This window comes from Colossoma macropomum, unplaced genomic scaffold, assembly GCF_904425465.1.
Source record: "Colossoma macropomum unplaced genomic scaffold, Colossoma_macropomum, whole genome shotgun sequence".
Classification (NCBI taxonomy): domain Eukaryota; kingdom Metazoa; phylum Chordata; class Actinopteri; order Characiformes; family Serrasalmidae; genus Colossoma; species Colossoma macropomum.
The window spans coordinates 28,446,472-28,472,754 of record NW_023494788.1 but is presented as its reverse complement, the minus strand read 5'-3'; the positions used below and the strand labels follow the sequence as shown (position 1 = coordinate 28,472,754).

Sequence of the window (26,283 nt, the reverse complement as noted above, 5' to 3'; positions counted from 1 at the left end):
ACAAGTGGCAGGCAGGGTTGCCATATATGTTTTAAATCACTCTTAAAGAGTACAGTACGAAAAGCCGTTCTAGTTTTTTCTTGAAATGAACATGAATTAGTACAATGTTATATATATATATATATATATATATATATATATATATATATATATATATATATATATATAAAATGTACCATACATTTTGTATGGTACATAATCATCTCTGGTTTAACAAATCAGTTTTACACAATGGAGAACTGATCAATCTGATTTACAGTCAACACAATATATTTAAAAGGCTAAGTATGTGTCTACCTCTATTTTATTCACATTGTATATTTACCTGTCACGTGTACAATGTGCAACTCTGAATACATCTACAGAACATACTTTTTGTCCGTATTAGCTTCTGAATAAATAAGAAATTTCTGAAAATAGAATATTTTTGTGCACTTCAAAAAGGCCAGGTAACAAAACAAACTTCTTTCAGGAGGACTTTAGCTAATGAAGTGACTCAGGTGCAGGAAAACATCAGGGGCTGCAGAAGTGCAGTTAGGTTTAGAGCTCCACGTGCTAAAGCTACAGGGCTTGTTAACATGCTGCTAACATTAAGTGTTATTTCAGGGGGGAAAAAATTAATAATTAAATAAAAATATGCTGCTGGATTCCAGGGCTGCAAATGGGGGAAATGGTTAGGAAATTGGTGGGAAGTGAGGAGTTGCTCCATTAGTAGGGATTTATTAGAGGCATCTGGCAACCTCTGCCGGAGCGCTTACAAATGCATATCTGATGGTAAAATTTTACTTGATTGTAAATCTGTTCATTGGAACCCACATTGTTATGAACTACAACCAGCCACAGAGCTCCACTGGCTAAAATGTCTGGCCTTAATACTTTTGTCTTCTATCAAAAAGAACAGAATTTACAAATTATATTAGAAAAGAACGACTGAAACAGTGGAGTTCTTGTATCTAATGATGATGCCTTATGTGAAGTGAGAGAATGTCCCAAATAGAAGCTTATTATTTTATTAAAGCAAAACACCTGCATGCCTTAAAATGTCATATGCAATTTGATTGATTGACTTTACTGCAGACCAAACGATAGTAGAACAGAAAAATCTTGACATGACTCACCATCTTAGCATGCACAAGGTCATTTTGATTTTAAGTTGCTTTCAAATGGTTAGCACAATTTCTTCTTTTTCCACCTGAAATGTCTATAGAAATACACTACCTGTAGGCCTTCCTGTTAAGCCCCATGACATGTGAGACATCTGATTAATGTTTTTTATTTGTTATTTTGTTAATTATTCTATTAAGGTTAACACTATAAAATTAAAATATTTTTTTATTGTTTGCTTTAAAAAATGTGCAGTTCATAGCTCTGTGTATTTATTAAGACACAATCAATTTCTGAATTGTATTAATTTTCTTTTTCCTTTTTTTCTGAGCTGCCTGAAGTTTTCACAAAGCAGCCTTGTACTAGAAATTCACAGACTTCAGTTGGATTAGTGTTGCGTTTCAGGTTGCTGTTTTTCAGTCACCCTGGAGTGACTTATAAATCACAGGTATGTCTGTGCTGTGCCAGAATGGGCAACCAGTTCAGCAGGAATTTGATTGTAGTGTCCCCTTTAATATCAATATATGTCCCCTTTAATATTATATATGTCTTTATTAATGTCAGTATTTGAAATTTGGTCCATATGTAGAGGTCTCTATAGAGGTAACATGTGAAGAATGCAGCTTGGCATTGTCATGTTGAAATAAGCATGGAAGTCACTGAAAAAGACATAGTCTAGAAAGCAGCAGTTTAGTTCAGAGTTAGTGGGGCCTTCACAGATGTGCAAGCTACCCATACCATGGATACCCCAATACCATTACGGACACTGGATTTTGAACTTTACGCTGGTAACAATCTAGGCTGGGTTTCGCAAAAGCATCTTAGCACAAAGATGATTCTTAAATGGTAGGGTGAGCATCACAATGAACACTCTCTTTACCAATAGTTTCTTTTTTTGGCCTGGAGAACACAATGTCTATTATTTGTATAATCTGGGCCCAGTTTCCCAAAAGCATCTTAGTGTTGAGATCATCTTTATTGACAGGGAGAGTAAAGAATCATCTTTGTGCTAAGATGCTTTTGGGTAAAGCTGAAAGGTTTAGTCCTGAAAGATGGACTCGTCGGCCCACAGTGCACATTTCCACTGTGCATAATTTGCTTTTGCGGATGGTGAAAGGTTTGTCAAATTATTCCAGAGCCCATGTGATGATATCCATCACAGAAACACGCCCGTTTTTAATGTAGTGCCCTCTGAGGTATCAAAGATCACAGGCATTTAGTTGTGTTTTTTGGTCTTGCCCTTTATGCATAGATTTACCCAGATTCCCTGAATCTATTAATGATTTTATGCACCGTAGTGGGTGAAATACCTAAAATCATCGCATTCACTCATTCAGGAAGGTTGCTCTTAAACTGCTGGATTAATCGCTGACACATTTTTTTGGCAAAGTAGCGAGCCTCGAGTCTTCTTGCTCATAAAGGATTAGGCCTTTCCTGGTTGCTCCTTTTATACCCAAGCATGACTGCATCACTCATTTAAGATTTTTTAAACAGCATTTCACCATGTTTCTAGTCTTAAATTACAAACTTTTTGGGCACATGTTGCATCAATTTCAGAATGAGCGTATATTTACAAAAAAGAATGTTGATAAAGTAAACATATAACATTTATCACAGTTTTTGTTTAAATACAGGTAAAAACTGATTTACAAAGCACTGCTTTGCGTTTACATTAGCATTTCACACACCGTCCAAGTCTTCGAAACTGAAGACTGTAAGATGAAGAGGACACAGTTGGAGTCCATTGAAAGTGCGGTGCGCCCCCTGCTGGTCGCTTCTACTGCAGCGCTTGGACTCCATCAAAGAAAAAAACACACTGACATAGCAGCGGCTAAGCTAAGTCCTTCCGGTAGGTCAATATACCGCAATACAAAAGTTTATTACAAACTATTTGCCCTCGGATTTACTCCAGCGAATGCAGTAATATATCTCTAAAAAGAAAACCTGAAAACGAAGGCAGAGCTCATAAACACTCCGGTGGCCGTTTCGTACAATAAGAGGAGTTTTAACAGAGAGTTGTGGAAGACTCGCACAGGAGCGTGTCCGAGAGGAAGCAGTAATCAACCATCTTTCCTCTCGCCAGCAATAACAAGAGAAGAGAGGCTCCAAGTAGGGCTACAGTTTGGAATTTATCGTCTGTTTCTTACAAAAAAAGAGAGACAGAACGGTGCTTTGGAGTTATTACAGACCAAGACGAAGACTAAGGCCGTGGAACAGCACAGAGAGTCCTCCTCCAGCGGCATCATCCTCTCGGAGCGTAGCGATAGTAGAGTCAGTTTGATTTTTTTGCATTTCTTTTTTTCATGTTTCCAACAGGTTTACCTTCCCCTAATCCCCCACCGCCGACCCAAGAGCCAAGACCGGCAGCTTCGGATGTCCGCAGCGATAGCGGCTTAACGTCGCCCAAGAAGAGGAAGATCCACAGCGCCGAGAGGGAAGACTCCGCCGCCGAGCCCGTGCCGTCCTCCCCCAAAGCCGCCTGCCATTCCTCCTCCTCCGCGTCCTGCTCGGCCAACTCGTCGCAGCACATCCAAAAGAAGTTGAGGTTCGAAGAGCCGCTGGATCTCCTCGGGCTGGATGTGAAGATGGCCGAGGAGTCTCCCACGGCGTCCTGCTCCAAGGCTAAAAGCGCGCTGCTGGCCGCGGGGGTCGCTCACCACGCCAACGGCCTGACCAAGTCCGCCGGCTCGGCCACCTTCGCCAACAGCAAACCGGGCGCAGCCAAGAAACTTGTGATCAAGAACTTTAAGGGTGAGTGGGGCTGGAAGAGGAAGCGCTGGAGCTTTCGCTCTGGTCCTCGTCTGGACGGCTGATATCAGGGTCCTTAACTCGCTCATAATGCCGTAGCTAGGAGTCCCTGTCACCAACAACGCCAGCCTAGTAGTAGTTGAGCGGTAAAATTCAATGAAATTCAATATCGCAGTGTTCTCCAAACTCTTCTGTGTAGTACAGTATTCGGGGTTGATGATTGGTTACTGATGATTAGTGCACAAAGCGATTAGTGCTGGTAATATCTTATAAACCTGACATTGTTTTCATTAAACATAATTTCATTCTTCTCTTTAAAGGGGAATTCTGCTGAATTATATATATATATATATATATATATATATATATATATATATATATATTTTGCATAATTCCATCATTGAGATGTGAACATTCATTTAGAGTGGTTTGATGTAAAAATGGTGAATTGTAGAGAAACTTACTTACTTCGAGGGGTCTTGATGTCTACAACGCAAATATAGCCATTTTATTTACAATCGAAAATGACCAGTGGACCTACATGTGTTTACTTAGTTCCTATGTCATGGTAAAATGATGGAAAATCTAAAAAAAAAAAATTACAGTTAGGTACAGCTTGGTCTTACAACACCTTGTATGTATCTCTGTGCTGTGAATGGGTTATAAAAATAAGGTTTAATCCAAAACTGTATCTCAACTAGTCCATAAACAATGTCTTAGGCATCAGGCTGCGTATTTGTAACATTACATTTGATGTAAGAACTTTGTGAGGTAGCTTTCTGAGAGGCATTGAACGTCAGATGTCTGGTTCCATTCACTGCTGCTGTGAACAATTCTGACTTGGTAAGTTTTTCTAGAATGAAGCGTCTCACATCAAATTGCTCTGAATGAAATTATTTACATCTTAACAGTTTATTACACAGGAATTTTGAAAGATCACCCCCCCCCCCTTAAAAAGACACAAGAAACGTTCAGAAAGGAAGTTTACAGTTTGTTTAATAATTTTCAATTGTCCATTCAAAACAATCTGAATCTACCTTGCTAATAACATACATTTCAGTTAACTGCCAGGTCCTTTAATAAAGTTCTCAAAATAGAAACAAACTGCTTGGCAACAACAGGGATGTCATTATGGGCATTATATCATGATCTGTCAGTATCACTAAAGTATTGCTAAAACAATAAGTAGTTTCACTGTTTGCTGATATACACGATATGTTGCCCAGCACTTTTAGTAAACTGAGTTCTCGCAGTTCCTTGAGTGCACTGTTTACCTACATGTTCACAATTCTGCATTAGATATATCCAAATTCTACAGTATTTTTATACTGTTGAAATCCAGATTGATTCTTATTAATTATAAGCACTCGATGCACCACTTGATGCTGGAAATCATAGTTACTTTATAGACAGTATGTTATTCATAGCATAACAAAATAGCATAAGATGGTGTATTGTGATCACAGCTGTTACTCTAAAGCAGGTGTGTCCAGTCTTTTCTGCAAAGTGATGTGGCTGCGGATCTTCATTCTAATCGAGCAGGAGCACACCTGATTCCACTTCACTAATCAATTGGTCTTCAAATAGTTGCTCATGTGTGCTTTGTTGGCATGAAAACCTGTGTCCACATTGGCCCTTCGCAGACAAGACTGGACACCCCAACTATGAAGATTTAGTTTATAATACCTTTGAGGGGTTAACAGTGTCTTGAATGTTTGTATTTTTGTCTAAATTACATTTACAGTGTTCGTCACGATGTACGTTACAGTAGAGTCACTCATGGTGATATGTTTGGCCTGTATTGCACACTCTTGTTCTATGTCATATTTTCACAGAAAAGCCAAAATTACCAGAAAATTACACACATGAGACCTGGCAGAAGTTGAAGGAAGCAGTAGAGGCCATACAGAACAGCACTTCAATAAAGTACAATCTGGAGGAGCTCTATCAGGTGGGAAATAAGTGCTGTAAGCTTCTCCATGTGGACAGATTGTTTCCCATGTTCTTACAGTTGCTGTTAAGAAAGCACATGGACTGAAAAAAAAAGTGGTCCAGGAGTGTCAGTATCTTTGAAAGGGCTTTCTGGCCTAAAACTTCATTTAATGTTTTTTTTTTTTTATGTTGTGTTATTAATCTTGTATTGTACAGCATTATATCTGATATATTGTTATTATGATATTTGTATTCCTATCAGTAACATTAGGTATCTGGCTTCCTTTTGCATTAGCCAGCTAGCAGGGAAAAGAACAATTCAGACAGCCTCAAATATCCACTCAAAACTGTAGTTTTTCAAAAGTTCTTCCCACCTTCAACATACATCATCACAAGGGGAGTTTTCCTTGTTGTAAAACCAGAAGATCTCACAGTAGAGACTACTGTGGCACTGTAGGAGGCAAGTAGATATGTTTACAACGGATGTAGTGATGGCTAAACTGTTTTGGTCAGAGTGCTCCTTTAATGCTCAGCAGTTTGTTTTTCTATGTCAGGGATGACCAGCTACAGTCCTGAAGGGCCTTTGTCCATCACAGCCTGATTATTCCCCTGCCCTAGCACACCTGATTCAGTGTTCATTGACGGGTTTAGTAAGTGCATTTGAGCAGGGAAATCACCAAGCTGTGCTGGACTGAGGCCCTCCAGGAACATGTGAACACCCCTGGTCTATGTGAACACCCCTGTCACTAAATCTGTTTTCATTGTTTTCAGGCTGTTGAGAATCTGTGCTCCCATAAGATATCAGCCAAGCTCTATAAGCAGCTAAGAGTGGTCTGTGAGGACCACATCAAGGCGCAAATCGATCAGTTCCGAGAATATCCTTTTCAGCATGTTCACGGTTTCTGCTGATCTTTGACAGTCTGCTGTGTTCATTCAGAAAATCCCACAACGTTCACTGGTGTGTACAAATCAAAGAGAAGGCTGCAGCACAGGGGTGTTCAATCTTATCCACAAAGGCTGGTGTGGCTGCAGGTTTTCACTCCAAACAAGCTGAAGTACACCTGATTCTACTTGTTTGAAGACTAAGACCACCTGATTAAACATTTCATCAGGTGACCTGCTTTGTTGGAGTGAACCCACAGCCACACCGTCCCTCTGCGGATAAGATAGGACACCCCTGCTGTGGCACAAAAGCTGTGACTAGGACTGGGTATCGAAAGTCAATACTTGTATGGTGCTAACTTAATTGCTTCAGTACCGCAGAATATTATAAAGTTCCATGTTATTCAGTGCTAAATTTCAGTACTTAAATAGTCAGTCTTACCAGCATTGGCGAGCTAAAATCTAGACCACCCACTTGCTGTCTGTTACATTCTGTATGCATGTTATTAATGTTGGCACTTCTTTATTTGTCTGCAGTTCATTGAATTCAGTAAATATACACATTTCCAGCACCTCTTACTCATTTCTGGTATAAGCCACACTCGTGTTCAGTTTGCAGTTTAAATAAATGTATCGAAAGCTTTAATTCAGGAACAGGTATTGCAGTCAAAGTATCAGGATTAGTATCAGTTTAATTTTTTTTTACAATTCACAGCACAAAAAAAATTATGTAAATTGTGAGTGATCTGGCGTTCTATTGTTTTATTGTTGATTATTGTAGCAAATGTGGGCCTAGATTCTTTTTCCATGATTTTTTTTCCAAGTTTTTTCCCTTAACTCATCTGCCACGGACTCCCTAGACAGTGTGCTCTTCTTGAAGAAGATAGATAAATGTTGGCAAGACCACTGCAGACAAATGGTAAGGGTACTGATTTAGAACTATGTACGTGACTTTGATTCTTTTCCTGTGAATGCTTGAAAGATTCTCCAACATATTGTGGCCCTATATGAACTGCTTCTGACATTGTTACTTTGAATGATGACTAGGGAAATTAAGAGCAGATGCATTTCTTATAGTTGTATTTTACCAACTGCACTAAATCCCTGATGTATTTGGTGATTGTTCTTGTTTAGTCAAACCATTAGATTTCCTGGTGATGTTCTGTAATACCTGTACATACGAAATGAGCCACGTCTTTGCTTTAATAACATGACAGTGTATCATATAGTCAAGGTCTCGAAGCTGAGATTTTGTGGCTACAGTTGTATTCTGTGCATGCATTATGACAAATGTAACTGACATGAATCGTGTGATTTTCAGTTATGTCACTTATATTAGTGTTAATTTCTAATAACTTATTTCTGTTTAGTATATGCTCTATGATTACAGTTTACTCAGTTATATCTTAGGGATGCACAGATATGGGAATTCTGGGCCAACTGTGATATGCACATATCTGCCTGGGCCGATACATGAACATTTATGAAATGTAGAAACGGTACCTGGTTTAGCATTAGAGAGAAATATGACATGTATTTCTGTAGGGTTACAAATGCTGTAAAATGAATAAAATGCCAAATGCAGATTTTGCACAGTAATCCAGCATCACCTAAACATTCTGAATTCTGATTCTAAACATATGTCTCATGGCGATACTTTCTTTTAAGCAGTCATCATATATAAGAGATTTGATATTTACATATGTGCAAATCTGTTGCCTCTGACATGGGCTAAATTCTGTCTCTATCTTTTTTTTGTGTGTGTTTGGTTTTCTTTTACCAGATCATGATTAGGAGTATATTTTTGTTTTTGGACCGCACATATGTTTTACAAAATTCAATGCTGCCATCAATCTGGTACGTATCCCTTCCTGCTGGACATCATAAGAATAGAAGAATATCTTTACTTGACACCACGTGTGGTCTTCTGCATGGATGTATTTTGTGCTACCTAAAGTTTTTCATTTACTTGTTTTTTCATCTCCAGGGACATGGGATTAGAGTTGTTTCGTTTCTACATCATCAGCGACTTGAAAGTGCAGAGCAAGACAATTGATGGGATCCTGCTGCTTATTGAGCGAGAGCGCAGTGGGGAGGCCATAGACCGAAGTCTCCTGAGGAGCCTACTCAGCATGCTTTCTGACCTGCAGGTACTACAGACACACCCAGCCATGTTACATGTGTGGCATTTCAGATGACTTCATGTTGTAGGCCAGTAAACATAAATCTGGAGAAAAAGTTTTCTTTAGAGGCAATTTTATTCTACAACACCCTGCAAGTACCTCTCCACCAATATATTTCAGACCAAAACTTTCTCAACACTTGTAAAACCGTCTCAGGCATCAGGCAACGTATTCACACCCATTTTGAGTAATAGTTCTGATCTTTGTCAGTTTCTCCAGAACATCTCAACATTTGTCATCAAGCCACTCTGAATTACTTTGTTTATGTCTTAGCAGTTTACTTATGCAGAACATTAAAAAAATTGGAAAGAATTCCCTTTTAGTCCTACTTGGAAAACATACCACTTGGGTAGGATGGTTATAGCACGTTGTGGTATATGTGAATACTCAAGACCACTGAAAGTGGTTGCTTTGTATTCCTAAGATCCCATGTCAGTCATCCTCTAATTATTGTTCTGTGAGTAAAAAAAGTCGTTTGTTCTTCCTATTCTCACCCTTGCTTAAAAACAAGTTACAGTATGTTAACACTAAATGATCTGCACTATTATGTTTGGTGTAATTTACAGTCAGTCTTTTAGGAGAGTTTGTCATTTAGTGAAGAAATGATTTTGAATGTCTCTTCTGCTTTGGACAGATTTATCAAGATTCATTTGAGCAGCGTTTTCTGGAGGAGACAAATCGTCTGTATGCTGCAGAGGGCCAGAGGCTGATGCAGGAGAGAGAGGTGATTTTATACATTTATACATAAAGTTTAGCTTCAGAAGAACGTTCTTTATTTATAGTTGTTCCTCTGATGAATGAAGAAGATAGGTAGGGATGTTACAATACCAGGTTTTGATTTTGAAACTGAACTGTAGTATCGCAATGCTTGATACCAAACAATACTAAATAAAAACTACTCATCCTTTTCTGAACATCAAATGTTTATCATGTACATAAGTGTTTTTTATCAGTGCGAAACTTATTTAGATGTTAAATGAGTAACTAAATATTTTTAAATTGACCGCGTTCACTGTGTTCTGAAGGGAAGATAACCAGTGAGATGAAGAAATACAATATAATCCAACATTCTTCATGCTGTGTTTAAAACACATACAAAATGGGTTATACCTTCTGTTTGCTTCTAGGGGCATATAATCACATTTGTTACTGAATAAAACTCATCAGTGTATGTTAGACATTATAATGGTTCTCTGTCCATCCTAATCACATTAGCAATTTTGCTGATTGATTTCCCTGTATGATTTGACTCTTAAAAATAAGGTTTCTAAATGGTTCTTGGCTGGGACATACAGTTCCAGGAAAACCTTAATTGGTATGGAACCATTAAGTCACATTATGTTTGTTGTGTTTTTTATGTTTACTTATATTTTCACTCTTAAAAAAATCCAGCTTTGCTTGACTTTACATGTGATTCTCTGTAACTGAGGACATTTGAAGGTGCACAACATTGTAGTGTAGCAGTTTGACCGTGTTAGCTACTATGTAAACATAGCTATCAACATAGCGTCTTTACTAATCATCAACTTCAGGCTTATACTGTAGTGGTTATTTTAGCGCACAATGAACAACCAAAGACAATTGAATCGTTAACTGCAATCATTTATTTGTAAGCTAAAAATTTATCATGGCAGGCATGCTCTCAAGACATTTATTTTAAGAATGTAGGCAAAGTACAGCCTCATCTTGGTGCTAGCTTATTGAAAGTATAAAACAATAGACTATTTAATTGTTTGCCTCATTGCAGTATTGAAAATGTACTGAACTTTAGATAAATTGTAAACTCTACAAATAGGGAAAAGTACAGTCAAAAGTAAAGAAAGTAGAAGTATAGAAAAAGTATATTCATTATAGAAATAAAGATTTACATTATATTACTATAATTATAGGAAAAGTATAGAGTGTCTTTTTTGTATGTATTCCTTTGATGTGCCTTTAGATTTCAGCAACATTACTGTTTTATACAACCCAAACTTCTTTTGAATTCACTGCACAAACTTGGTCAGTCTGGTGGCATTTCAGTTATTTACAGACTGGTCATTGAGTGTGTTGTAATTTTTCTCTGAAGGTGCCGGAATATCTCCATCATGTCAACAAACGCTTGGAGGAGGAAGCAGACAGAGTCATCACATATTTGGACCAGAGCACACAGTAGGTCTCCTGACCACATACCCAACACTCAAACTGCTTCCTTCCTTCCTTCATTTTCATTCTGTCTGTCTGTCTGTCTGTCCGTCCCAAAATAGGATTAGAGATGAGATGTGAGTGACTCTTTGTGTAATCTCTCTTAGAAAACCCCTCATCGCAACTGTGGAAAAGCAACTACTTGGTGAACACTTGACCGCAACACTTCAGAAAGGTACCTCCCTGAAAAATTTATATGAACAATTATGTGACTTGGCTGGCATTTCTCTCCATTGTTGAGGTCTAAATTTAGTACCTCTTAGCCAGATGTACACTACACACCTTACAAAAGGAGTTTACAGATTTTGACAGAAGGGGCAAAAATCATATGTACACCCAGCTTTACTGACCCTTTTTGGAGAAAAATGTGTAATTTAAATTTCATTTTCATTTTGTGAGTTTTCTGATGTTTGCCGTTATTTGCTAGGCTTGAATCACCTCCTGGACGAGAACCGCATTCAGGATTTGTCTCTGCTGTATCAGCTGTTCAGTCGTGTTCGAGGTGGAGTGCAGGTTCTCCTGCAGCACTGGATTGAGTACATTAAGGTAGGTCGTAGGCCTGTACGCAAGTGCAAAGCTTACTGTATGCAATATGTATAAAAACTGTTCAATGTGTTTATACTACAGGCCTTTGGTAGCACAATAGTTATCAATCCAGAGAAAGACAAGACAATGGTGCAGGAGCTGTTGGATTTCAAGGATAAGGTGGATTCCATCATTGATGTATGCTTCATGAAAAATGAAAAATTTGTTAACGCTATGAAAGAAGCTTTTGAGACCTTCATCAACAAGCGGCCAAACAAACCTGCAGAGCTCATAGGTTCGTGCCATATGACGCTTCAGCTCTTTCGACCGTCTTGTGTTTATAATACTTATTCATAGTAAAACTTTTAAAGTCAAATATTTTCTTTGTTAAGATGGTCTAGAAGATAGATTACTCATATGAATACTGCAGTGGTCTAATAGCATTGGTGTTATTTTTCCCTTTTTTTAAAGCAAAATATGTGGATTCAAAACTTAGGGCAGGAAATAAAGAAGCCACTGATGAGGAACTTGAGAAGATGCTGGACAAGATTATGATCATATTCAGGTTCATTTATGGTAAAGCATTTTTTTGTGTTTCCAGCTTCTCTACAATATCTCTACCAGACTTTGTCTTGAAAGGTTTTTTCTTTGTTTCATAGGTAAAGATGTCTTTGAGGCCTTCTATAAGAAAGATCTGGCAAAGAGGTTGCTGGTCGGAAAAAGTGCCTCTGTAGATGCTGAGAAGTCAATGCTGTCCAAACTGAAACACGGTCAGTGCTCCACATGCTGATCACTGTATTGCTAAAGTTTCCACACAAAATGATACCCATACATGATTTATATGCTATTTTAGAATAGGTTTCACCATTTTACTATTAATTTAAAGGTGAAGTAGGTGACTTATTGTGGAGAAATGTTTTGTTATATTTTCTTGAAATACTTGAAATTTTGAAATCTTAAATTTTTCCTGATTTAGCCAATATAGCTAGCTACTTATGTAGCTACATTATGTAATAGTCTAACGCTATGTATTAGTTTGAGTGCATTCATGTGCTCTAGTAGAGTGGCTTTGGAAGGAGGGCTGAACTAGCTTTTGGTTTCTACAAAATGACGTACTCCAGCTTTTATCTCAACATATTGCAGAATAAGTACGGATATTTTTTTTTTTGTTTGTTTTAGAATGTGGAGCTGCATTTACAAGTAAATTGGAAGGAATGTTTAAGGACATGGAACTTTCAAAAGACATCATGGTGCAATTCAAACAGGTAGTAATTTTTTTGCTGGTCCGGTGAAACAGAATGCTCAGTGCCTTTGGCTGGTTGAGCACTGTTTAAACTTTTCTCTCTTTTTATTCTTCACCTCAGTACATGCAATGCCAAAATATCCCTGGTAACATTGAGTTGACAGTGAACATTCTCACTATGGGTTATTGGCCAACCTACGTCCCCATGGAAGTACATCTGCCTCCAGAGGTTTGTTGGGGGGGATTTTAATTGTATATGTTGTAAGAGGTTTTTAATCACCTTGGCTGTATAATAATGATAGAATCTTATTAGTGTTGTTCATGTTGCTTTATCCCTCCAGATGGTGAGACTGCAGGAAATCTTCAAGACGTTTTATCTGGGGAAGCACAGTGGAAGGAAGCTACAGTGGCAGTCAACATTAGGACATTGTGTACTGAAAGCAGAATTCAAGGAGGTATGTGAGTTCCAGACCAGTTTGAGGTACAGATTAATCTTGATCCTGAACTAAAAATGGCTTGTAGAGGAGAACTAGTATAAATCATTACATGGAAAACTGGTAATTAGTGAAGCAATATTTGGCACTAGCTTGTAGGAGATGATTCAGATGTATAATACCTAAACATTACAGGCCACAAGCCAAACGTTTGGAGCTATGACATGAGCTACAAGATAGTGACCTTATTTTTTCTTGTCTTTCTACAGGGAAAGAAAGAGCTTCAGGTGTCCCTATTTCAAACATTAGTCCTGCTTATGTTTAATGAAGGGGAAGAATTTTGCTTGGAGGAGATTAAACTGGCTACAGGAATTGGTATGTGTTGAGTTTGAGTTTCATTTCCAGCATAACTGATGCAACTTAATGTGATCATGATTCAGATCTAAAGCCCTATGCTTTAGATGAATGACACATTAAGTGTTTGATAGAAATATATTCATTATAGAAGTGATCCAAGAGATGAATTAAAAGTAACCTCAGCTAAATCATTGTTTCATTGCGTACAGAGGACAGTGAACTGAGACGTACCTTGCAGTCCCTGGCCTGTGGAAAGGCACGAGTTCTCACCAAAACCCCAAAAAGCAAAGATGTAGAAGACGGAGACAAGTTTTCTTGCAATGATGATTTCAAACACAAGCTCTTCAGGATTAAGATCAACCAGATCCAGATGAAAGAGACTGTACGCAGCCCCATTCTGTCTCAGGTTTTTGTTTTGTCAGGAGTAAAATCTGGTCTCTGAGCTTACTGACCATTTGGTATACTACTTGTTTCTGTATTACAGGTGGAAGAGCAAGCTAGCACTACAGAGAGAGTCTTCCAGGACCGGCAGTATCAGATTGATGCCGCCATTGTCCGGATAATGAAGATGAGGAAGACCTTGAGCCATAACCTCCTGGTTTCTGAGGTCTACAACCAGCTTAAGTTCCCTGTCAAGGTGAGGCCAAATGTAAAACCCACCAGTATGAATGCATTTTTTGGCAGATAGAGTAAGTACCATTCTTACTTCTTTTTTGTCTCTGCCTTCCAGCCTGCTGATTTAAAGAAGAGGATAGAGTCACTCATTGATAGGGACTACATGGAAAGAGATAAGGAAAACCCCAATCAGTACAACTATGTGGCTTAGAGCGAGATGGATGAATGGATAGGTGGGTGGGTGGAAGGAAAGAAGAGTGGAGAATCCTGAGAAAGAGGAGGCTGTTCTCAGTGAACATGTGGAATAAAAACCTTTGCTTCAGTTGATGTTATCTTTACCCTCTCTAACCCAGCGACCGACAACTGAATGGATATTTCTCCACCAGGTCTTGTCAAGGGTATGTTTTTCCACTGGACTGCATGCCCATTAGAGAAAAATATATCGTTCAGTTTCAGAGCTCTTCAGTAAGAATCGGACAATCCCAGACACACTTTTTTTTTGCTTTCTTTCTTTTTTATTTACTGAAAGGAAAACTGTATTTATTTTCAGAATTGGTTCCAAGTCCATTTGTTTATGGCATCATTTTCTGTTTGTCACATTTCCTTTTAATTCACTGTGTATCCTGTGCAAAATGTTCTTATCACATGTGGGCGAAAAAATGGAAAAAGATTACTAATAAAATGAGACATTTGTTCAGTCAGTGTTGTATTAGGCATCAGTATATAACATTAAAAATAAGATTTCATTTCACTCTTTTTAAGTGGGAGTTTATCCACACAAAAGCAAACTTTGACATAAGTGAACAATTCTAGGTCACTGGCTGTTTTGAAATGGATGACCTTGAACAACAGAAGCAGAATTTGAAAACTTTAAATTGTGCCAAAATAGATCAAACTAAGCATTTCTTTTGTCATAGGATTTATTCATGCTGTAACACTAACGTCAGTGCATCCACTTTTTCATGTTTTCCTTTCTACTCAGATCCTTGTGTTTCTTTTTTTGTTTATTTTTGTATATATATATATATATTACATACACCTTGCAACCAAACTTCGACGTGGTTTTCTGGCCATAGGCGTCAGACAAAACCATGTTGTTAATAACAATGAAAATCTTTCTTGGTTAAGGACAGGGGTTGAGCTGTGTCTGTAAAACTGGCACATTAAGCTTAAAACAGTGAGCTTTGTTTAAATAAATGAAAATTAACCCAGATGCCCTGTTGGGTTTGTCCAGAAACCCAATAGTTTCTATAGAAGCACAGTGTCACACTTGCATTATTCTAGTGTCTCCAGGTTTATACATCCGTGACCTTCTGAAATAGGCTTATTACACTGAGAAACTCCTGTATGGCATCACTGGATTAATAGAGTTGTATGACAATGGTGTTTCGATAAATCATGCTTAAGTGGACGGCTGTCCGGTGTCTGAATACGTTTGCCTGTTTTTATTGCTTCAGATTAAACAACTGTGTTTCCATGATCATTTCCCTTTTCTACTGCAGTGTTGTTTGCTGCCTTTTTAAACCATGAATTGCAAGTGGATTCAGTCTTTAGAGCAGTGGTTCCCAACCCTGGAATTGGAGTACCCCTCACTGTGCATATTTTGGTGGGTTTTTTTTTCCCCTCATCTAACTAAGCAGTCAGTTAACAAGCCCTTCCTAAGGTGAAGGGAGTGTTTGAGCAGGAACATAGTAAAAAGTGCAGTGCAGGGGGCTACCAGGACGAGGTTTGGGAACCTGTGCTTTTAGAGCAGTGCTTTTTAACTCTTGCCATGGGTACCTGCATAGTTTCAACTATTCTCTACTCCAACACACCTGATCCAACTTATGTAATTGTCCAGCTCTTTGTGAGCTGGATCTGACGTGTTTGAGTCAGAGAACCTGATACCATGCAGGAAAGTGAGGGGACTCGAGTTCTAAATCACTGCTCTAGAGCACAGGTTCCCAACACTGCTCCTGGAGCACCTCCTACTCTGCACATTTCAGTATTTTACTGCTCAAACACACCCACTTAAGTGTTGGAGGGCCTTGTTAATTAGCTGATTAGTTGAATCAGGAGTATTGCAAAATGGGAAACACTAAACACTGACTTTTCCTGGGGACCCACTACCCTGCTTAGTTTCAGTTATTCTCTGCCCCAGCACATCTGATCCAGCTCTTGGAAAGCTTGATAATTACCTGATTAGTTGGATAAGGTGTCTTGGGCAGGGAATAGTTCGATCTGTGTTAGGAAGTAAGTCTCCAGGAGTGGACTGGAAAATTTGCTTTCCTGGAGATCTACCACTGCAGAGTTTAGCTCCAACGCCAGTTTTATGTACCTGATCTATGTAAATAAGGCCTTCAGAGGCAGGTCAATGTTAGAGCCAGGTGTGGTGGATCTTAACTCTCAAAGTCTGGTAGGGGAAATAAAGGTAAAGGACTATATTAGTTTTAAGTGACTTGTAGGGCTGGATTCCAGAACAAGCATTAAGCCCAGTTATGGACAAGATTACAATGCCATTGGTAAATCACCTCTGGATATTATTTTTACTCAGGCTTGGCTTTAGGGAAACCGTCCACTACAGAAGTGTTTCAGCCCTGCTCTTAGAGGCCCACTGACATGCACATTTTAGTGTTTTTCCTACTTTAACGCACCCACTTGAAGATGATGGGCTGTTAATGAGCTGATAAGTTGGATAAGGTGTGTTGGGAGCAGGGAAAACACTAAAGGTGCAGGGCAGTGGGCACACAAGTTATCAAACTCTGAGAAGGCAGTTTTTTCAAAAATAATAAATACAGCACACTTTGGTGCCCCACATAATATAATTATACGATGAAATGCAATCTGGAGTCTGAATTTTGTTTTCTCGTTTAATTGTTCTGTTTTTCATTTGCGCTTCAGGAACATGTGCACTCCCCAGCTTCTTTAGCTTGTCGTTAAGCGTCAGAGACTGTCGCAAACCAGTGTCGTCTGCTGTGGAGCTGCTGCGCTGTAGCTCAGTGTGGGAACTTAGCCGGTTAATTCACTGATCGTCTCTTGTTAGATGTTTCTTTTTTAAAGTGCCGGTTGCTTAAAAACCATTTTGAAAAACTACGAAAGGCAAGACCGAAGGCAGAAGTACGACCAGCAAGAATGTTTAAGAAGTAAGCATGGGCTGGGGCTTCTGGCTAAGCTAAAGCTAGCGCCCAAAACAGGCACGACTTTCACAGAATGAAAACAGAATATGGGGTGAAAAGTAACTTGAACTCATGACTCGGTTCATAATGGAGAGGAGAATGGTAGTTTTCAAATGTCGAGTTTCAAGGACTAGAAGTGTCCTTAAGCTTGCAGCTAACTAACTCTCTGTGCCACTAGCGAGCTGTTCTGCTAGCTGGGAAGTGAAGTTATCGCCGTGTCGTTTTCTATTCGCTCTGCTGCTCCTTCACAGCCCCGATTCATTAATGTAGCCAGGCGTAGCTACAGTTAGACTCTTAAAGCTGGTTCTTCAGTAAAAGGAATGGTTCTGTTTAGAACCATGCGTTTTACATGGAACCACTTCATGCTTAAATGGCTCTTTGCATGATGAAATGGTTCCTTAGATTGATGGAGAGAGTGCCACACAGCTAGCTATATGGTAAATAAAAATTGTCCTGCTATCGTGTCAAGCTTGTAACAAAGGAACCCTTTTTGGTGCTGTATAGTACCATTTTCACAAAGGTCGTTATATAGAACCATATACAACTCATTCTCTTTAATCTGGAAAAAAAAATCACCATGCAGAGGACCATTTAAGCATGAAATGGTTCTATGTAGAACTCGTGGTTCTAACTCGAATCATTCCTTTTACTAAACAACTCTTGAAGAACCATCTTTAAGAGTCATTGTGATATTACAGAACCGTTTCATCATAACGTCTTAACAGTTATTAGTAATGAAAAGAGTTTAAGGACAGATGTCCCAGATTAAACCTAGTCCTGAGCTGAATTGCATTGCCAATGCTGATTGCTGTTGAAAAAGATTTTAGTGTAGGTTTAGGCTTTAATGTGGGTCAGCAATACTGGTCTTAAATTACCCGTAGTCCGCTTGTAAGTTGTAGTTGATGTGCTTTACAACTTTCACAATGTCAAAGAGCTCCTAACCTTGAAAAGATGTGGATCATTTAACTAGGATTTTGCAGTAATCTGGAATGATCAAATGTGAGCGCTGCAATGTTCCAGTCACTAATGGTCTTTGGTCCAGGTTTTTTTTTCTCAACATAGTTTGAATAGAGCAAATTCTCCACAGACTATTCAAAAAATACTAAGAAAAAAAGAATCCAAAATGGAAAAAGGTCATTATATACATACATATGATATGTAATCATTTGTAATGATTGCTTGGTTTCTCTTTCAGATTTGATGAAAAGGAAAATGTTTCAAACTGTATTCAACTGAAGACCTCAGTAATCAAAGGCATTAAGAATCAGCTCCTAGACCAGTTTCCTGATATTGATGCATGGCTGAACCAGATAATGCCCAAAAAGGACCCCGTCAAAATCGTGAGATGGTATGAAAATCTATGAACACATGGCTTTGCAGATTTTTTCTTCATTACTTGTTTTATTTGTTTAATATGCCTTTTGCTGAAACTGATTTTTATTTTACAATATCTATTCTCATTCATTTTCTGCAGTCATGAACATATTGAAATTCTGACAGTAAATGGAGAGCTGCTGTTCTTCAGACAGAGAGAGGGACCATTTTTTCCCACCCTCAGACTCCTACACAAGTGTAAGTCCTGCTAGTCATTAAACAAACAGTAGTTGTAGCAGCTGCATCATTCTTTCCTCAAGCCACCTGTAACACTTCTTAAATTTATCTTACATTTCTGTGAGTTCTTGTATTTGAGCTCCTCTCTTCCTGTGCTCTTCCTGTTTTTTTTCTCGTTTTGTGTCACTCTCCTCTGCAGCACTCTTAGTTGGGCCTTGTGAACTGCCATTATTATTACATACACAGTAATATTTTGAAGGAAATGAGCACCAGAATATTCTCTCTCACACTTGCACAAAATTATTGTATGCTACAGCCTGAACCAGGCCTGATATTTTCGTCCAAACCTGAACACAAACTGGCCCATCACCCAAAATGCCACATAAGACCTGATATTTCTAATAATGGTGCCATATCAGTTACAGACTTCTGCCAAAATAATTACTTACTTTCTTGAAATTCGATAACTAATTGTTTCAACATAGTATGTCCAATTCTAGAGAAAAGGAGTCATTATTTTCAGATATAGTTATTACTTTGAAAAAAGAAGTTATTTTATCTAAGTCAATATTACGAGAAAGTAAATCACTGTTTGGTGTCCTGGTGGTTAGGGAGCCCTAAGTGAGTGCCTATGGTGCCTACAGGAAAAAATGGCCCTGCCAACACAGCTCTTGTAAGAATAAAGTTTCCATACAGTAATGCCCAAATATATTAGTACAGGAACATTTTGACTTTGTTTTACTAGTAGATTCTGTGGTCTAGTCTAGCATTGCTCCTGCTACATGGTACTGTATTCCTTGACACAACACGCCTGATCCAGCTCATCAACGGATTACCAAGCCTTTTGTGCCCTGGATTAAGGCCTTGTTCAGGCTTCTAGCCCAAATCCTCTTTGATTTTTGAGAGTCTGAACAGCAAAAAAAAAAAGTTTCCAAATCACATGATCATTTCACATTTGTAGGTGGTTTGAAATGCAATTCCAATTGGATTTTTACAGATGCATCTCAGTGTGGACGCTCTAATTGTATTTCAAAATGTCTTTTTTCCATGACTCACAATGCGACACACAACAATGACGTCAAGTACAGTGTGACTGAAGTGCTGGGATTCCAGAAGAGCACCAAATATTCATGCTTATGCCAGAGAATTTTTAAGAGTTTGGAGGGCGGGATGGTGTTCCTCCAGTTCTCCTGCATGTAGTTACTATGTAGTTACTGACGCCACGTCATTACCACAACAACTCATGCAGATAGGCTGGTGATGTCTGGACACACATCTGATTACTTGCAAATAACAGTGCGGATAGTCGTCTCAAAAGTTCTGATTTGAGAAACAAATCTGATTTGCCTACAGTCAAAATCTCCACTAACATTTCACCTTTATTTTGTTTGAGCTGGTGCATGAAAAATGTGTTTTTCTACAGATCCCTTCATTCTTCCACACCAACAAGTTGATAAAGGAGCTATCAAATTTGTTCTAAGTGGAGCCAATATCATGTGCCCCGGGCTGACGTCACCAGGAGCCAAACTCTACCCTGCTGACGTAGACACAGTAGTTGTATCCTCTGAAATATTTTCGTTTCCTTTATTCATATGACAAATTAGCATAGTGTCTTGTCAGATGCATTTAGTGCTAATAATGTTACACTTTTAATGCTTGTAAAACAGGTTATGAAATGTTTATTTTTGCCCTTGACTCACTGTGTCAGGCCATAATGGCAGAAGGTAAGCAGCATGCACTCTCTGTAGGAGTCATGAAGATGTCTGCGGAGAACATGTAAGTGTCCTTGCCTGTTCTACACAGATAAAATAGGAAGGCAAACAGAAAGCAGAATTAGGATAATACATTTGAATCCACATAGATAAAGGGTAGTGTGCTTAACAGTATAGTATATGTTCTGTTTTATTGTAACAATGTCTTTGGTTTTTGATATTATCAAAGCCGCTATTAGAGACACTTCCACTTTTTTGCATTAATGTTTATTATCTCTCCTTGACAGAGAGAAGGTAAATAAGGGGATTGGAATTGAGAACGTTCATTACCTCAATGATGGACTGTGGCACATGAAGACGTACAAGTAATGGAACCCCCGGAATGTGACAGAATCTCTGAACTGCTATCATCAGTAAACCAGTCTACTGCACATCATTGGACTCCACAGCAAATCACACCAAAAGTTTTGAATTAACACCATTTTGATGCACAAATAAAACCTGCATTCAAGTTATTTTAGACTGTTTGTTTTGTTTTTTAAGAGGTCATAGCGCTATAGAACACACTGTTCCTACTAGAGCCTGTTTCAAAACAGTGTGCAAGTCTCAATTATCGAAGGCCAGGAAAAAAGCTTGTTAATCACACCCTGACCATACGTAAACTCCGTGTGTAGTTATTTAGGTACGCAAGGTCTTGGGAGTGTATTGTTTAAACCAACAATGCAACATTCTTGATGTTAACTAATAAGATGAGGTGCAGCTGAGTGTAGTACTGTCAACTGAACCTGTAAAATATGATGTAAAGCTAAATTTCTATGGAAACAAACCCTTAAACCAAAACTCAATCTTGGAACTGGAAATAACGAACTCTCAATTATATAGATTTTTATGTAATGTTACAGGAGAATGCAAAATTGTTGTTTATTTGTAATGTAAGTTTAATATAATGTCATTTTGGAGCATTACTGTTGTTCCATCCATTATGAAGTTTTCACACAATCTAAAACAAAAAAGACATTTTGAACAGCAATGATATATTTGTGTACCTTATTAAAATGTTACATGTGGGCATAACACTCAGCTCACAAATTGATATTCTTGCTTTGAACAAATTTGACTGAAAGAAAAATGACTGGACCCATGTTGTTGCACTGCTTATTAACGAACATGCTGGTGTAGGTGTTCGAAGTGTCCATTCTCCACAGTGCACATTGTCACTGTTTTGCATTGCAATATTACAATGTATTGTTACACCCCCTACTATTAAATGTTAATTTTAATTGTTTATTAGTACCTTTTTAAAAATGTAACATTTATACAAATGTAAAATCTTAAAATCGTACTGTGTATTTAAAAGGGAATTTAGACTCTTCAAAGCAGCAGTTATGCAATTGCTTATAAACGAGGCAAATATACCAAACTCTTAAAAGTGCAAATAACGTAACAGACATGGAATAATATCGTATTTTACTGTGTTAGTCTGGACAAGAATTATCTGCTTTTGGGGTTTAAGGCTTTTCTTGTGAATTAAATATTAAAGAAAATCCCAATTTAATTTGTTTTATTTGAATCATGTATTAACACCCATACAACAGTTCATATAAAAATGAATCACATTTATAGATAAACAGATACCTCTAATCAAATGCATCTATTTTTCAAATAACACCAACGTGGTACTAATTCGGTTCCCGTCTATTTTACTTTCGTTCAACGCAAAGCGTATTACCTGTATTTGTATAAAAAGAAAACATAGCTTAATCATGTGTACCAGTGTAAAGTTTACAGTTTCCAAGTCCCCCTGCAAGGAAAAAAATGTAGAAAGAAGTATAAAACTCTTACTTAAAACCCATTATCAGGTTACCACTGCAATATCAGACCTTTTAAAACATGAGAATCAGAGAATTTAAAACATACATATTTTTGTTGTTGCATATTTTATAAACATATATATTTAAATATCTGTTAGATGTCTGATTCTGAAGGTTTTGGACAACAGTCATAAGTCAGCAGTGGTATGCAGTTACAAATCACTTGCTATAACAGTGCATAGTGCTTCATTTCTTCATTATAATTTACTGTATAATACTTCTACATGAACAGGCCTCAAGGTGGTCATAATTTAGAGACTGAGTGTTCCTTTCCAGTAACTCAAATATAGTGTGTAACATGGTTCTAAATAAAGTCTTGGTTCCTGTGTTTTAAGTAGTGTGATCAGGTTAATCCCCTGCAGACCCTTAAAATAAATTTGAAAGGAAAAAAGTATAGAAACATTTCACCATTTTAAACTGAGAAATATATTTCCCCAAGTAAACCTTAATGCACTCACTTTTGAATACAGCACATTTTGTCATAAGGTACATCACAGCATGTTCAACGGTGCCTTGAATTATAAGTTAAATAATGCTCACTAAGAGCAATGTACAAAATTTTTATGTGCACCCCATGGTGCATCAGTAGTCTTGCTGATTGACATTAGTCATTGTCTGATCCTTTTGGAGGTAAAAATGTCAAGGAGTCATGAAAGTTGTGTCCATATGGCCTCAGCCTGTAAACTCCAAACATCATGACTTGCATCTGGCTAGGGGACATCCCACTGAATGTGATGGCCATGTCAGAGCAACAGGCCTCCACAACATCACTGGGGTTTTGGGCCACACTGTCAGAAATTAGGGAGCTCACAGACTTTTTGTTGAACAGTTCTTTGCCCTGAGCATCCTCTCCATTTTCAGCAAACACTCCACTGTACTTCAGACACGTGGCAAGCTGCTTCTCCTCGCTCAGCTTCCACAAGGCATTTGATCGCTCTGGGCATTTGCCCTCATCATTGAACATGTCCACAAGTCTTCTCATAGCCTCATAGCTGAGTACAATACCACTTTCATACTCCACATACTCCAGTTCCCCAGACTTCTGCACGTGGCCAATGTAAAAGGGCTCACTGGATTCTTTAACCAGAACCAGATATTTAAGGTTCTCAATGATGGCAAAAGTGGTGGGTCGTGCCACAAAGAACCAGCGGAGTCCCCCTGCATTCTCAAATGCATGCTTGATGGCTTTGCGTAGCCTTGCCCACTCATCCTGTTCCTGCAGGTCTACTGCTTCCAGAGCTTTGGCGGATTCTGAGCTGTAGAAAACAGACTTATCACAGTGTTTGCTCCACGTATCGTTGGCAGCTGCCCAATGAACCAGGATCTTGGGAGTGACCATAATGATGCAATAAACCCTCACCTGCTCGGTGAGTTCAGACATTTGTGTCTCGCTTAGCTTTTGCAGCTCCTCTTTACTATGTGGTTTGAGATGATGGTGGAGGTGTTCTATCTGAGATGGAATTCCAGGTCTAAAAGTCCCAAGAAGAGACAACACCAGGCAAAAGATCCCCCCTAAAACCATGCCCTTCAGGAATGAGCTGCCTTCGGACAACATTTTGCTGGACAACACTGGAGGACAGAAGAGTTTCAATGCAATTACTGAGATGAAAGCACAAGCACGGCAGCACAAAGCAGTACTGTGGACTTAAACGCACTAAAAAGGCCATATGGCATCATACCACTGAAAAATAATCATTTAAAAGCTCAGCTTTCGCGGAAATAATGTTTCAACAAATACAGTTTAAAAAGGGAAGGACATGCAAATACAGGAATCTTACAAAAGTTGCTAGAAAACCACAGCTAAAACTTTCACTACGATGTAAACTGTTTCGTGTTTTTCGTGTCGCTCTCTAATCTCATGGTAAATGTCGCTACATTTAACTCGTATACCAGGAAGTCCACCGTACCAACACAGGCGGAATAGAACTGTCAAATACTGGGATGATAATACACATCGATATATTTCTTTAAAAAAGACGAGATTAGACGTTAGCTAATTAGTTACGAGTTTTATTTTTTTAGGAAGAGGCAAATTAGCGAGGTAGGTTAGCAAACCGAGTTAGCTAACCCAGCTAGCTAAATTAGCGTTAACGTAATCCCGAACGAGAAGATATTTGCGCCTTTGTCACACTAAAGTAAGGTAGTCATAAACGTGGCGTTTAGTCTTAATCTCCATGTTTGAGTTTAAGATTAACATTAGTCCTAAAAAACGTATTCTCTGAAAAAGAATTTGAACAACCTAAGTTTATGTTACCTTTCCACGGTGGAAGACGGTAGGCCAGCTAGCCTGCCAGCTAGACGGTTAAAAGGTTTTCCTGAAATGTCTGCTCTGAGATCAGCTTTCCACTTATTAGTCGTCAGTGATGCTTTAGCGCGAGGTTTTAATAACTTATTATGGATCAGCACTGGAGACCTAACATTAGTGCATCGAATACGGGCAGTACGGCAAGACACAGCGACAAGCTTGATGATTGGACACGGGTGTGTCGTGACGTCGCGAAAAATGGATCATGGGATATGTAGTTTAAAAAAGTGTTAGTCGAAATCTGTGTAATGTCTAGTTTAGCAGTAGATAGCACTTCACGGGTGTGCAGGTCACAATATAATGTACCAGGACCTTTCGCTAATTTTATAACCGGTTTTAATGCTTCAATGAGAGGCCGTACTAATAAAATGGTGAGCGTGTGTAAATGGACTGAATTTATGAACGTGCTTTGCTGCCCTCTACCGGAAGGCAATTTTATCCAAATCTTCACATGTAGAAAATGTGGTTTTGTTCGCATCTAATGTCTGATGTAGAATTAAAGATGACATCAGCTTTGTTGTTGAATAAGAGTTGAATCATGTTTATATATTTATGAGATTACGTAGATGCTGCACTGTTGTATGCCGGGTCTGTAGCAAAGCACGTAAATTACTTATGTGACTTATTACTGATGCATAACCACAAACCTGTACCGCACGGCACGTAGCATGGGCAAACTCCAATTCTGCAGAACTGCGCTGTTAATATATTCCTTGTCCTAACACAACCATCTTAACCCGTTGAAGGTTTGGCAGCAACTGTAAGTTGAATCATGTATCCCAGCAGAGAAACTATTAAACTGTGATCTTCAAATACTGGCAGTGCCCAACCACGATAGAGGCTCAAACGGATTAAATAGATAATGGTTTAAGTTAGAGATTTCCAGCCTTAATTCTCAACTGATCTGAGCTCCAGTAATGAGTACTAATGCTAAAAGTGCAGCAGTGGACAACATCATGGAAAGACCATAAATTAATTTATGGACACATCAGTGATGAAACATGTTTAGGCATATTGGAGAGATATAATGGCATTAAAATGAATGTGAAAAAGATACATATTATTTCAATCACTTTATAATGCCCCTTTTTGTCAGGTGATGCTATTATTTTCTTCACACTCTGTGATATATACACCTTGATTAATGAGACTATTAAATATCAATATTAATTTCAAGCAGATCTATGAATTCAGCTCACCAGAAATTCATAACTGATGCAATACAGAGAAATATCAGAAAATATATGATTGCACAAATCTCATTATGCCTTCCACACGTTTACAGTTGTAATCATTGCAATCATTGGGAATAGGAACATTACAACCACACTTTTACCATATTTTTCATGGACTCTTTAAGACGCTGCAAGGTCAACTCATATTTTTACTGAGAGGCAGCAGATGGTCTGGCAATGTGAGCTTTGCAGTCTTCCAAATAAAATACAAGCATCAAAACACCATCAAACTGTCCAACACGTAAGC

At 38.4% G+C, this 26,283-nt stretch overlaps 3 protein-coding genes across 3 annotated transcripts; 2 read left to right on the top strand and 1 right to left on the bottom strand.

The window, feature by feature from the left end:
* The first annotated feature begins 3,175 nt into the window (after positions 1-3,175).
* Positions 3,176-15,690, top strand: cul4b (cullin 4B). Its single transcript, XM_036569026.1, has 20 exons — positions 3,176-3,855; positions 5,688-5,803; positions 6,556-6,659; positions 7,516-7,585; positions 8,450-8,523; positions 8,654-8,816; positions 9,484-9,573; positions 10,918-11,000; positions 11,141-11,208; positions 11,461-11,579; positions 11,661-11,853; positions 12,030-12,134; positions 12,218-12,328; positions 12,738-12,823; positions 12,923-13,030; positions 13,143-13,256; positions 13,505-13,610; positions 13,802-13,974; positions 14,077-14,229; positions 14,323-15,690. The coding sequence occupies exons 1-20, from the start codon at positions 3,408-3,410 to the stop codon at positions 14,416-14,418; spliced, it is 2,580 nt and encodes an 859-aa protein (XP_036424919.1). The 5' UTR covers positions 3,176-3,407; the 3' UTR covers positions 14,419-15,690.
* A 1,444-nt stretch (positions 15,691-17,134) lies between these two features.
* On the top strand, positions 17,135-21,140 carry mcts1 (MCTS1 re-initiation and release factor). Its single transcript, XM_036569025.1, has 6 exons — positions 17,135-17,329; positions 18,558-18,710; positions 18,837-18,934; positions 20,337-20,470; positions 20,622-20,689; positions 20,913-21,140. Exons 1-6 carry the CDS (start codon positions 17,319-17,321, stop codon positions 20,992-20,994), a joined length of 546 nt encoding a protein of 181 aa, XP_036424918.1. The 5' UTR covers positions 17,135-17,318; the 3' UTR covers positions 20,995-21,140.
* A 1,029-nt stretch (positions 21,141-22,169) lies between these two features.
* c1galt1c1 (C1GALT1-specific chaperone 1) lies at positions 22,170-24,991 on the bottom strand. The gene is made up of 2 exons (XM_036569024.1): positions 24,751-24,991; positions 22,170-24,065 (listed from the first exon to the last, which is right to left on the bottom strand). The coding sequence occupies exon 2, from the start codon at positions 24,049-24,051 to the stop codon at positions 23,101-23,103; it is 951 nt and encodes a 316-aa protein (XP_036424917.1). The 5' UTR covers positions 24,052-24,065; positions 24,751-24,991; the 3' UTR covers positions 22,170-23,100.
* Between the last annotated feature and the right edge of the window lie 1,292 nt (positions 24,992-26,283).